This window comes from Oncorhynchus mykiss, chromosome 30 (assembly GCF_057628025.1).
Source record: "Oncorhynchus mykiss isolate SJ-2025 chromosome 30, ASM5762802v1, whole genome shotgun sequence".
In the NCBI taxonomy this organism is placed as follows: domain Eukaryota; kingdom Metazoa; phylum Chordata; class Actinopteri; order Salmoniformes; family Salmonidae; genus Oncorhynchus; species Oncorhynchus mykiss.
In genome coordinates, this window is record NC_143051.1 from 13,404,058 (window position 1) to 13,416,406 (window position 12,349).

The 12,349-nt window shown below is 44.0% G+C and overlaps 1 protein-coding gene across 1 annotated transcript in view; it reads left to right on the forward strand.

Annotated features, from left to right (window-relative positions):
- LOC110487938 (adhesion G protein-coupled receptor B2-like) overlaps positions 1-12,349 on the forward strand; it is a 201,777-nt gene that overhangs the window by 138,909 nt on the left and 50,519 nt on the right. The window contains exons 18-20 of the mRNA XM_090227428.1: positions 359-451; positions 7,983-8,022; positions 11,832-12,004. Coding sequence (XP_090083554.1) covers positions 359-451; positions 7,983-8,022; positions 11,832-12,004 — 306 coding nt within the window. The remainder of the gene's footprint in view (positions 1-358; positions 452-7,982; positions 8,023-11,831; positions 12,005-12,349) is intronic.

A 12,349-nucleotide genomic window follows, 5' to 3' on the forward strand; every position in this document is an offset into this window, starting at 1 on the left:
CTCCTCTACTTCCCTCCCTCCACCTCTACTTCCCTCCCTCCTCCTCTACTTCTCTCCCACCTCATCTACTTCCTTCCCTCTTCCTCTACTTCCCTCCCTCCTCCTCTACTTCCCTCCCTCCCCCTCTACTTCCCTCCCTCCCCCTCTACTTCCCTCCCTCCTCCTCTACTTCCCTCCCTCCTCCTCTACTTCCCTCCCTCCTCCTCTACTTCCCTCCCTCCCCTTCTACTTCCCTCCCTCCTCCTCTACTTCCCTCCCTCCTCCTCTACTTCCCTCCCTCCCCCTCTACTTCCCTCCCTCCTCCTCTACTTCCCTCCCTCCTCCTCTACTTCTCTCCCACCTCGTCCATCTCTTCCAGGTTCAAGACGCAGTGCGCTGTCGGATGGGGGGATGTAAAGACGACAGTGAGAACTCACCGGACTCATGCAAGAACGGACAGGTGCAGATCATGGTGAATAATATTCCATTTCATCCCTTATTAGACCCATAACCACTGCTAGCCTGGTTCTATAATCAGTTTGTGCTGTCTTGCTAACTCCTGGGACCAGGCTTCTTAACCACTGCTGGCCTGGTCCCTGATCAGTTTGTGCTGTCTTGCCTACTCCTGGGACCAGGCTACTTAACCACTGCTAGCCTGGTCCCTGATCAGTTTGTGCTGTCTTACCTACTCCTGGGACCAGGCTACTTAACCACTGTTAGCCTGGTCCCTGATCAGTTTGTGCTGTCTTACCTACTCCTGGGACCAGGCTACTTAACCACTGCTAGCCTGGTCCCTGATCAGTTTGTGCTGTCTTGCCTACTCCTGGGACCACGCTACATACAGATGAATGATCTTTATTTGAGCCAGTTTGCTACAGCAGGAAAGTAATCCTGAAGCAAGAGGATGTGTGAATTACCGTGTGGTTTATAATTAATGGACATATTTTGTAGGAGTTGACACATTTTTAATTGGGAAAATTAATTAATTTTTAAAGTGGAAATTACAAACTTGAGGAGCCTTTTTAAATGTGAAATATACTATTACTCTGCCTTTCCTGTAGTGCAGGAAAATTCCTGCAACAACAAGATGATCGAATTAAGATACAGCATCTGTAACCACTGCTAACCTCATCCCTGATCAGTTTGTGCTGTCTCACTAACTCCTGGGACCAGGCTACTTAACCACTCCTGGCCTGGTCCCTGATCAGTTTGTGCTGTCAGGCTACATAACCACATCCTGCTGGTCCTAAAACGTCTCTGTTTCTGTTCTCCAAATTCTGCTCTTCACTAACTATATTAATGCCCAATCCCAAATTGACCACATCTCCTTGTGGGGTTCTGAGAGGATTTGACAGGTGTTGATTTGGGATTGGGAATCCTAACCCCATCATTTGTTCAGTCCCTCCTAAAGATATTTTATAATCCCACCTGTAATTTGTTGTTTTCATATTTTCATTTCATATTTTTATTAACATGGCAGTCAGTGCGGCAGGTTGGTTCACCCCAAATGAAAGCCCTCATCATTATGCACAGGGCGTGTAAGGTAAAGCTCACATAAGGTTATACATAAGGTTACTTTGTCCAAAATCATGCTAATAGCATTGTAAATCATAAAGACATGAAGTGCCTCCCAATGTCAACCAGGTCACAACGCTCTGCAATATTCATTAGTTATAGAAGTTCCTACGTTGAACCCTCCATCCCCTTGGATTTTGTTATTCACACAGTCATATACTGTAGTGTTTTGGTCTCTTGAATGGACCTCTAGGAAGGTTAGGAGGCTGAAGCTTCACCTTAGATTACCTATACCAGCAACAACACAAATGCAAAGTTGTTTAAAGTGTAGTGTTGAGGAGGAATGGGTGGGTTGGTGTCATAACTGTAGGGTCCAGAGGTTTTCGTTGCTGTTTTTCCTGGTCACATCACAGTTAACAAGTAGAGATGTACTTGTCTTTTAAATCCATAGTCTGACAATAAACTCATCTCAATCCACTTGAAGTAATGATTAGGCTTTTTGATTCATATCAAAAGCAGTCATATCAAATGAATTGGTGAATCCAAAGTGTTTCCAAATAGCATAATCCAGAATGAATCCCTCTCTCCAAAAGGCTCAAGGTGACTGAGTGCACAGGGAAAAGTTTTCTTGAACCCATTTGCCATAAAGCCTTCAAAAACCTGTCATAGCCATGATACACTATATTTACAAAAGTATGTGGACACCCCTTCAAATTAGTGGATTCAGCTATTTCAGCTAACACCGTAAATGACAGATGTATAAAATCGAACACACAGCCATGCAATCTCCTTAGACAAACATTGGCAGTAGAATGACCTTACTGAAGAGCTCAGTGACTTTCAATGTGGCACAGTCATAGGATGCCACCTTTCCAACAAGTCAGTTTGTCAAATACAAAAATGTCTGCCCCGGTCAACTGTAAGTGTTGTTATTGTGAAGTGGAAACATCTAGGAGAATGCAACGTCAGCACAAGAAGTGTTCATCATGAGCTTATTGAAATGGGTTTCCATGGCCAAGCAGACACACACATGCCTAAGATCACCATGCGCAATGCAAAGCGTTGACTGGAGTAAGGTGAAGCTCACCGCCATTGGACTCTGGAGCAGTGGAAATGCCTTCTCTGGAGTGATGAATCATGCTTCACCATGTGGAAGTCTGACGGATGAATCTGGGTTCGGCAGATGACAGGAGAACACTACCTGCCCTAATGCATTCTACCAACTGTAAAGTTTGGTGGTGGAGGAATAATGGTCTGGGGCTATTTTTTTGTTACAATGAAGGGAAATCTTAACACTACAGCATACAATGACATTCTAGATGATTCTGTGCTTCCAACTTTGTGGCAACAGTTTGGGGAAGGACCATTCCTGTTTCAGCATGACAATACACCGTGTACAAAGCGAGATCCATACATAAATGGTTTGTTGAGATCTGAGTGGAAGAACTTGACTGGCCTGCACAGAGCCATGATCTAAACCACATATAACACCTTTTGGATGAATTAGAATGCCTACTGTGAGCCAGGCCTAAACACCCAACCTCACTAATGCTCTTGTGGCCGAATAGAAGCAAGTCCCTGCAGCAATGTTCCAACATCTAGTGAAAAGCCTTCCCAGAAGAGTGGAGGCTGTTATAGCAGCAAAAGGGGGGACCAACTCCGTAGTAATGCTCATGATTTTGGAATTAGATGTACGACGAGCAGGTGTCCACATACTTTTGGTAGTGTATGACATAACAGCCATAAAAGTATTAAGTAGGCCTTGTGAAAAGTGTTACCATAAACTCACTAGAGAGGATAGGAGGACATCTTGAGAGATAGGTGTACATTTTGAGATGATAGGTGTACATTTGGAGAAGATAAGAGGACATAATGAGTAGATAGGAGGACATATTGAGAAGATAGGAGGATGTTGAGAAGATTGGAGGACATATTGAGAAGATATGACATCTTAAGACAATAGGGGGAAATCTTGAGAAGATAGGAGGACATATTGAGAAGATAGGAGGACATAATGAGAAGTAGGGGAGGACATCTTGAGAAGATAGGAGGACGACATATTGAGAAGATAGGAGGACATATTGAGATGATAGTAGGACACTGAGAAGACAGGAGGACATATTGAGAAGAAAGGATATCTTGAGAGTAATCAGTCTTCAGACTAGAGTACATGTTAAATGAGATGAACCACCATTAAACCATTATGGTAGTTAGTTTGGACTGGCTTGGTCCTTCCCATTCTCCCCTCTATTGTCCTGTCCTCCACTTCCCCTCTCTCATCTATCCTCCTCTCACATATCTTCTTCATCCCACCATCAGAAGTGTCAGAACGTGTCCTACTGCGGGCAGCAGTGTGGCTCTCTGCGCTACAGCACTAGCACTGCTGGCACTGGAGCTTCTCTCTGCCCATCATCGTCATGCCACCAACAGTCACCATACCCGCCAATATGCCACCCTCACCAGGGCTTCCAACGTAGCTGCCAACAAGGCTGTTACCACAGCCTGCCTCACAACTACCACTTGAACCATGAACACGTGAACTACGCACTCAACCACACCCTCAACCACGCCTATAACCACGCCCACAACCACGCCTATAACCACGCCCACAACCACGCCTATAACCACGCCCACAACCATGGACAAAACCACAAGTACCTCAACAGTAAATCAGTACGTCCACCACAGTAGATAGCTGCTGTGCCTTCTGTGTCCTAAAGTAACCAATATATACGTAGCAGTGTAGTAGAGTTATTATGTGGTAGAAAAGTACATTATCCACAAAGGTTTCCAGCAATGGTTCCCAAACTGTGGATATACCCCCTTGTGGTCCAGGAAATGTCTTTCCATTTATTTAATATAAATGGTATTAGCCTGCAAAACATAACAAATCATGTTTTATTGTGGTCCGTTGGGGGGAAAGTTTGGAAACCACAGAGCTGCACAGTAGATTAGTGACAGCAATTTTTCATAGTTTTAGCTGCTACCAGCTAAAGTTGTTTTATGGTGGTGTTTTTATATCTATATAGATGTGTTTTTAGATTAAGTTTTGGGCTCCAAATGTTGTTCTGTTCTTGCATATTTTCCAATGATAATTCAGCCGGTTGTGTTTTGGGTTATCTTGTGCTTCCAGTGTTGGCTGAACACAGGGCTAATGTGAATGCCCTCCTCAAAAACGTCTGGACAAACTGTAGTTTGTAATGATGCTGACGGTTAACCTGACTTACTTTCTACACTCAGCCTGTGCGTACGTGTGTGGGTGTGCGTACATACATGCTAAGATGATTGAGATATGGAGAGAGTGAGAGCGAAAGAGAGAGAGAGAGAGGGAGACAGAGAGAGATAGAGAGCGAGCGAGGTGAGATGAGAGTCTAAATCCTCATTTGTCCGTTTAGGCGAGAGCCATTTGTGCAGCTGTGTGATTTGCGTACTAAGAGCTTCCCTCTCCTCTGAGACGTGTATTCATTCTCTCCCTCTGTCTTTCCCTTTCAAATGTTCTCTTGCTCTTTCTGTCCCTCTATTCATCTCTCTTTCTTTCTCTCCCTCTGTCTTTCTCTCTCTTTCTCTTTAACTCTCCCCTTCTCTCTGCCTTTCCCCTCCCTCCATCTTCTTCCATGTCTTGGTATTTTGGGGTATTTTGTTAGGATCCCCATTAGCTGTTACAAAAGCAGCAGTTACTCTTCCTGGGGTCCACATCTATCTCTTACTCCCTCTTCTTCTCTCTCTTTCACTTTCCCTCCCTCCCTCCCTCCCTCCCTCCCTGCCCCCCTCTCTGTCGTGGCCAAAATGCTTTATACTTTAATATCCAAACAAAGGCTTTTGTGAGTGGGTTCCATGGAGGACGCTAGGCGGATTGTTGCTGTGGGGAGAGAGGCCTGGGTCTGCATGGCAATGTGGTGCAACGTTCATTTCACTTTCAAGTTTGAGAGGTTTGCAGGGAGGCCATTTTGGAATGGAACACTGGAACCGTCCCTCATTGAATCCAAGCAATCTGTTTGTGTGGTGCTGTTTGTGTGGTGCTGTTTGTGTGGTGCTGTTTGTGTGGTGCTGTTTGTGTGGTGCTGTTTGTGTGGTGCTGTTTGTGTGGTGCTGTTTGTGTTGGTTCTTTTACAAAGTAATTTGTTCGAACCAATCAAAGTTGAGGGGAAATTATTTATTGAAGGTTACAAAAGACAAGCTGATGGAAACAAGAGCAGGAGGCATTATAGTAGGTAGAGGTGGTGTTATGTTTGGAGACAGAAAGGTAGAGCTGGTGTTAGGTAGAGCTGGTGTTAGGTAGAGCTGGGGTTAGGTTTGGAAACAGAAAGGTAGAGCTGGTGTTAGGTTTGGAAACAGAAAGGTAGAGCTGGTGTTAGGTTTGGAAACAGAAAGTTAGAGCTGGTGTTATGTAGAGCTGGTGTTATGTTTGGAGACAGAAAGGTAGAGCTGGTGTTAGGTAGAGCTGGTGTTAGGTTTGGAGACAGAAAGGTAGAGCTGGTGTTAGGTAGAGCTGGTGTTAGGTAGAGCTGGTGTTAGGTTTGGAAACAGAAAGGTAGAGCTTGTGTTAGGTTTGGAAACAGAAAGGTAGAGCTGGTTTTAGGTAGAGCTGGGGTTAGGTAGAGCTGGTGTTAGGTTTGCAAACAGAAAGGTATAGCTGGTGTTAGGTTTGGAAACAGAAAGGTAGAGCTGGTGTTAGGTAGAGCTGGTGTTAGTTTTGGAAACAGAAAGGTAGAGCTGGTGTTAGGTAAAGCTTTTGTTGGGTTTGGAGACAGAAAGTTAGAGCTGGTGTTAGGTTTGGAAACAGAAAGGTATAGCTGGTGTTAGGTAGAGCTGGGGTTAGGTAGAGCTGGTGTTAGGTTTGGAAACAGAAAGGTATAGCTGGTGTTAGGTTTGGAAACAGAAAGGTAGAGCTGGTGTTATGTAGAGCTGGTGTTAGTTTTGGAAACAGAAAGGTAGAGCTGGTGTTAGGTAGAGCTGGTGTTAGGTTTGGAGACAGAAAGTTAGAGCTGGTGTTAGGTTTGGAAACAGAAAGGTATAGCTGGTGTTAGGTAGAGCTGGGGTTAGGTAGAGCTGGTGTTAGGTTTGGAAACAGAAAGGTAGAGCTGGTTTTAGGTAGAGCTGGGGTTAGGTAGAGCTGGTGTTAGGTTTGGAAACAGAAAGGTAGAGCTGGTTTTAGGTAGAGCTGGGGTTAGGTAGAGCTGGTATTAGGTTTGGAAACAGAAAGGTAGAGCTGGTTTTAGGTAGAGCTGGGGTTAGGTAGAGCTTGTGTTAGGTTTGGAAACAGAAAGGTGGAGGTAGTGTTATTGGTCCGGCATCTTCCGGGTTTGGCCGGGTTAGTCCGTCATCGTAAAATAAGAATTGAGAATTTAACTGACTTGCCAGCAAATCTTATGTAGCACCATTAGAAAGATGTAATCTAACATCTCTATCTCTAAATCATCATCTGTAGGACCATTAGAAAGGTGTATTCTAACATCTCTGTATCTAAATCATCATCTGTAGGACCATTAGAAAGGTGTATTCTAACATCTCTATCTCTAAATCATCATCTGTAGGACCATTAGAAAGGTGTATTCTAACATCTCTGTATCTAAATCATCATCTGTAGGACCATTAGAAAGGTGTATTCTAACATCTCTGTATCTAAATCATCATCTGTAGGACCATTAGAAAGGTGTATTCTAACATCTCTGTCTCTAAATCATCATCTGTAGGACCATCAGAAAGGCCTAATCTAACATCTCTGTATCTAAATCATCATCTGTAGGACCATTAGAAAGGTGTATTCTAACATCTCTGTCTCTAAATCATCATCTGTAGGACCATTAGAAAGGTGTATTCTAACATCTCTGTCTCTAAATCATCATCTGTAGGACCATCAGAAAAGCCTAATCTAACATCTCTGTCTCTAAATCATCATCTGTAGGACCATCAGAAAAGCCTAATCTAACATCTCTGTCTCTAAATCATCATCTGTAGGACCATCAGAAAAGCCTAATCTAACATCTCTGTCTCTAAATCATCATCTGTAGGACCATCAGAAAAGCCTAATCTAACATCTCTGTCTCTAAATCATCATCTGTAGGACCATCAGAAAAGCCTAATCTAACATCTCTGTCTCTAAATCATTATCTGTAGGACCATTATAAAGGTGTATTCTAACTGTGTATTATTATGTTATTTTCATCTTTCAAAAGCACTTCTCCTCTCATCTTCAGTCATCTTCAGTCATTTCTGTTTCATCTGTGAGGGTCTTCCCCTGTTTGCTAGGGCTGTCTGGCTTCAATATGGCTGTCTGGCATCAATATGCAATGGAAATGAATCGCTGTCTCTTGATGTTGTGTTAGTTAGAATAGAATATTAGACTGTATTATTCTGTTTCCCAATGTTGCCCCAAAACCATACTATAACTATTACACACACAAACACACACACACACACACACACACACACACACACACACACACTGCTGTGTAACTGTCTCTCTTCTGCCCCATGCTCTCTGCCAGTCGGACTTTGAAAAAGATGTGGACCTGGCATGTCAAACAGGTAGGATCTCTCTCTCTCACTCTCCATCTCTCTCACTCTCACTCTCACTCTCACTCTCCATCTCTCTCTCTCTCTCTCACTCCATCTCTCTCTCTCTCTCTCTCTCTCTGTCTCTCTCTCTCTCTCTCACTCCATCTCTCTCTCTCTCTCGCTCTCTCTCTCACTCATCTCTCTCTCGCTCTCTCTCTCTCACTCCATCTCTCTCTCTCTCCATCTCTCTCTATCTCTCTCACCCCTTCTCTCTCTCTTTCTCTCTCCCTCTATCTCTCTCTCCCCCTTTCTCTCTCTCCCTCTCTTGCTCACTTTCCATCTCTCTCTTTCTCCTTCTCTCGCCCCTTTCGCGCTCTCTCTCTCGCTCCCTCTCTCTCTCTCTCTCTCTCTCTCACGCTCTCTCTCACTCTCTCTCTCTCTCTCTCTCTCTATCTCTCTCACCCCTTCTCTCTCTTTCTCCCTCCCTCTTGCTTCCCTCTCTCTCTATCTCGCTCCCCCCTCTCTATCCATCACTCCCCCTTCTATCTCTTTCTCTCTCTCTCTCTCTCTCCCCCTTTCTCTCTCTCCCTCTCTCGCTCACTTTCCATCTCTCTCTTTCTCCTTCTCTCGCCCCTTTCGCTCTCTCCCTCTCTCTCCCTCTCTCTATCACACTCTTTTGTATCAGTCTAACATGCTGTCAATGTGCCCATGGGGAGCACTACGCTGTAGCTAAGGCTTGCTTGTCTGAATGTAAATGCAGTGATGGGAACAATTGAGTCTCGGAATTCAATCATGAGCAGTACTATTTTGCCCTGTCAATCACACTGATTTCATCCAATGGGATCTCTCCGACTTGAAGGAATGAATCTGTTATTGGCTGAGCTCGGTAGCCCTTGAATCAGTTCAGAGCCGCAATGTTCCCCATCACTGGAATTTAGATGTGTGTGTCTGTGTGTGCGTGTGTGCGTCTGTGTGTGTCTGTGTGTGTGTGTGTGTGTGTGTGGGTGATGTATGTAACACTGTGGACGTAAATTAACACCCAGCCATGGTTACTTTCCCCCCTCCACCCTTGCAGAGAGAGGACACCCATGTAAGTCTGGCACCAGCCTGACCCTCATAACACAGTCAATCACTAATGGCCCAACTCTAATTTGAGATCTACATCAAACTCCTGACTCAAACTTTCATGCAAATCTTGTAGGACGTGAAACGCTGCAGGGATGCAGTATTATGTGTTTGTAGATTTAAGGTGGTCTCTGATTGAAGGCCCTGTTCATTAGAACAACGGAGTATTGTACTCCCTGACGAAGGCTATGCCAAGAATGTTCTCTGATGTAGTTCTATCGAACACGCTATTGTAATAATATAATGTAAAAACACGCAAATTATTCTGCCTTGATTCTTCTTCTTTTATCTCTCATTAACATCAATACACAGAAACTGTATGAAACTTTGAGCTACTTACCTTGCAGATTGTCCTAAGTTAATTGTGGCCCAGCAGTGACCACTCTAAACTCTGACGCTGTGTGCATGTAATTCAGCATGACTGTGTGACTGCGAGGTGAGACCCATGGTGGTACACCTTCGGACTGCATTCAATCAAAAAAACATTTACTGGATTGATTGAATGTGGCCCATTGAGTGACCATATTCAATCTGACCGGTATAAACCTGATTTGGTGACCAGGTTAGCATGAATGTGTTATTAATATGTATGCAGGGTTAAACATGTTGCTCTAGTCCAGGGGTGGGCATCTCCAGTCCTCCAGGGTCTGGTTGGCGTCACACTTTGTCTCCATTCCTAGCAAACACAGCTGATAAATCAAATTCAATTCTAAACTGAAGATCCTGATTAGGTCATTATTGGAGGCAGGTGTGTTAGCTGGGGCTGGGGCACCAATCAGGCCCTGGAGGACTGGCGTTGCCCATCCCTTGTCTAGTTGAACTGGTGTTCTGACTATATACAGTAGGCCATGGTATTCTGACCTTGTATGTCTGTCTGTTGCAATGACTAAGGCTACGCCTCAAATTACACCCTATTCCTAAGTGCACTACTTTGGTTAGACGACCAAAACAAACAAGTGCACTATACAGGAACAGGATGTAAATCTGATATTTGGCCTTATTTTGTTTAGATGTTGACTCTTACCAGTTAGTCATATATTGTAGTTGGGTATTTTAAAAGTGTCTTCATCCCTTTGTTTGTTCACTAAACTAAAAGTCTGAAAATGAAAAGGACAACCACAACATTCTCTAAGTTTCATTGTGGTCTCAGTATAAGAAAAATCTCATCCTACCTTGCTGTTGGTCTCAGGACACACACACACCCACACACACACACACATACAATATAAAGCAATCTGTCACAACTAGACAGGGAATAATGAGTTCCCATAGTGGCCATGTGATGGAATGGAAGGCCACAGCAGGGGGTTATCCAGGTCCATTTCATTTGGAGCCAACTGCATTTTACACAATGTCACTGACTATGTCCCAAAATGGCTCTACTATTGACCTGAGCCCTATGGGCCCTGGTCAAAAGTAGTGCACTAAACAAGGGATAGGGTGTCATGTGGGACAGAGATACTCTCTCATACATCTTATCAACTAGCCAAACCGCCTCTATCTACAGTATATACTGTGTGAGAATAGCTGAGGGCCACAGTGTCAGGAACAAAGCTCACCTCTGCTGAGTCACCCCTACCACAGGACTGGGAGTCTAGAGAGAGTTTTCTGTCTTCATTCCAGTATATTTCAAGGGTTGTCTGCATATATGATGAATGGGTCTGCTTTTTGTCATGTTTTGTTGCTGTTTTTTAAATTGTATTAATTCCACAGGTGTCTATTATATTAAAACCATGTCAGGAGGCTCAATGCATATATGCCTCTCTCTCTCTCTCTCTCTCTCTCTCTCTCTCTCTCTCTCTCTCTCTCTCTCTCTCTCTCTCTCTGTCTGGTCATACTATTTTTATACCATCTTACCTATTTTAACTATTTTTTTCATGTACTGTATTGTAAGTTCACTATATATGCCTCAAACTCTTCTTCATATCCCTTTATCCTGCTCTCTATATCTATCTTTCTCTCTATCTCTATCCTGCACTCTATCTCTATTCTGCTCTCTATCTCCATCCTGATCTATATCTATTCTGTTCTCTATCCTGCTCTCTATCTCCATCCTGATCTATCTCTATTCTGCTCTCTATCTCTATCCTGATCTATTCTGTTCTCTATCCTGCTCTTTATCTCCATCCTGCTCTATATCTATTCTGCTCTCTATCTCTATCGTGCTCTCTATATATTCTGTTCTCTATCTCTATTCTGCTCTCTATCTCTATCCTGATCTATATCCTGCTCTCTATCTCTATCCTGCTCTGTATCTCTATTCTGCTCTCTATCTCTATTCTGCTCCCTTTCTCTATTCTACTCTCTATCACTATTCTCTTCTCTATCTCTATTCTGCTCTCTATCCTGCTCTCTATCTCTATCCTGCTCTCTATCACTATTCTGCTCTCTATCTCTATTCTGTTCTGCTCTCTCTCTCTTTTCTGCTCTGTATCTCTGTCTCTATTCTGCTCTCTATCTCTAAATTCTGCTCTCTATCTCTATTCTGCTCTCTATCTCTATTCTGTTCTCTATCTATTCTGCTTTATATCTCTATTCTGCTCCCATCCTCTATTCTGCTCTCTATCTCTATTCTGTTCTCCATTTATATTCTGCTCCCATCCTCTATTCTGCTCTCTATCTCTATTCTGTTCTCCATCTATATTCTGCTCTTTATCCTCACCTCCTTTCCCCTCTCTCCCCTCCTCCTCTCTCCTCTCACTCTCTCCCTCCAGTCATCTTCAAGGAAGTTAACACCTGTAACCCAGCAACCATCACCGGGACCCTCTCCCGTATCTCCCTTGATGAAGAGGATGACCCCAAGCTGGCGGCCCACCAGGAGGGGGGCCTAGGGGTCAACTTCAGCTCCCTCCCTGGAAACATCCCACCTCCCAACCTACTCGTCCAGGTGAGGGACCGATTGGATGGATGGATGGATGGATAAATGGGCAGACGGGCGATGGGATTAAATGCAAAACAAATCTACTCACAGAATCAAATGTAGTTTCATTTAATTTCATTTAATCAGTGTGCAGTACATTTGCATAGACCCTCCCTCTCAGGCATATTGGGTCATTAGGGGCGGCAGGTAGAGTAGCGGTTAGAGAGTCAACTCAGAGGGTTGCCAGTTCGAATCCCGGGTCCAATGGGAAAAATCTGTCGGGACGTGAGCTGGCAACCGGAGGGTTGCTGGTATGAAATCCTAGATGCCATTGACTGCTGTTGTTCCCTTGAGCAAGGCACTTAACCCCCA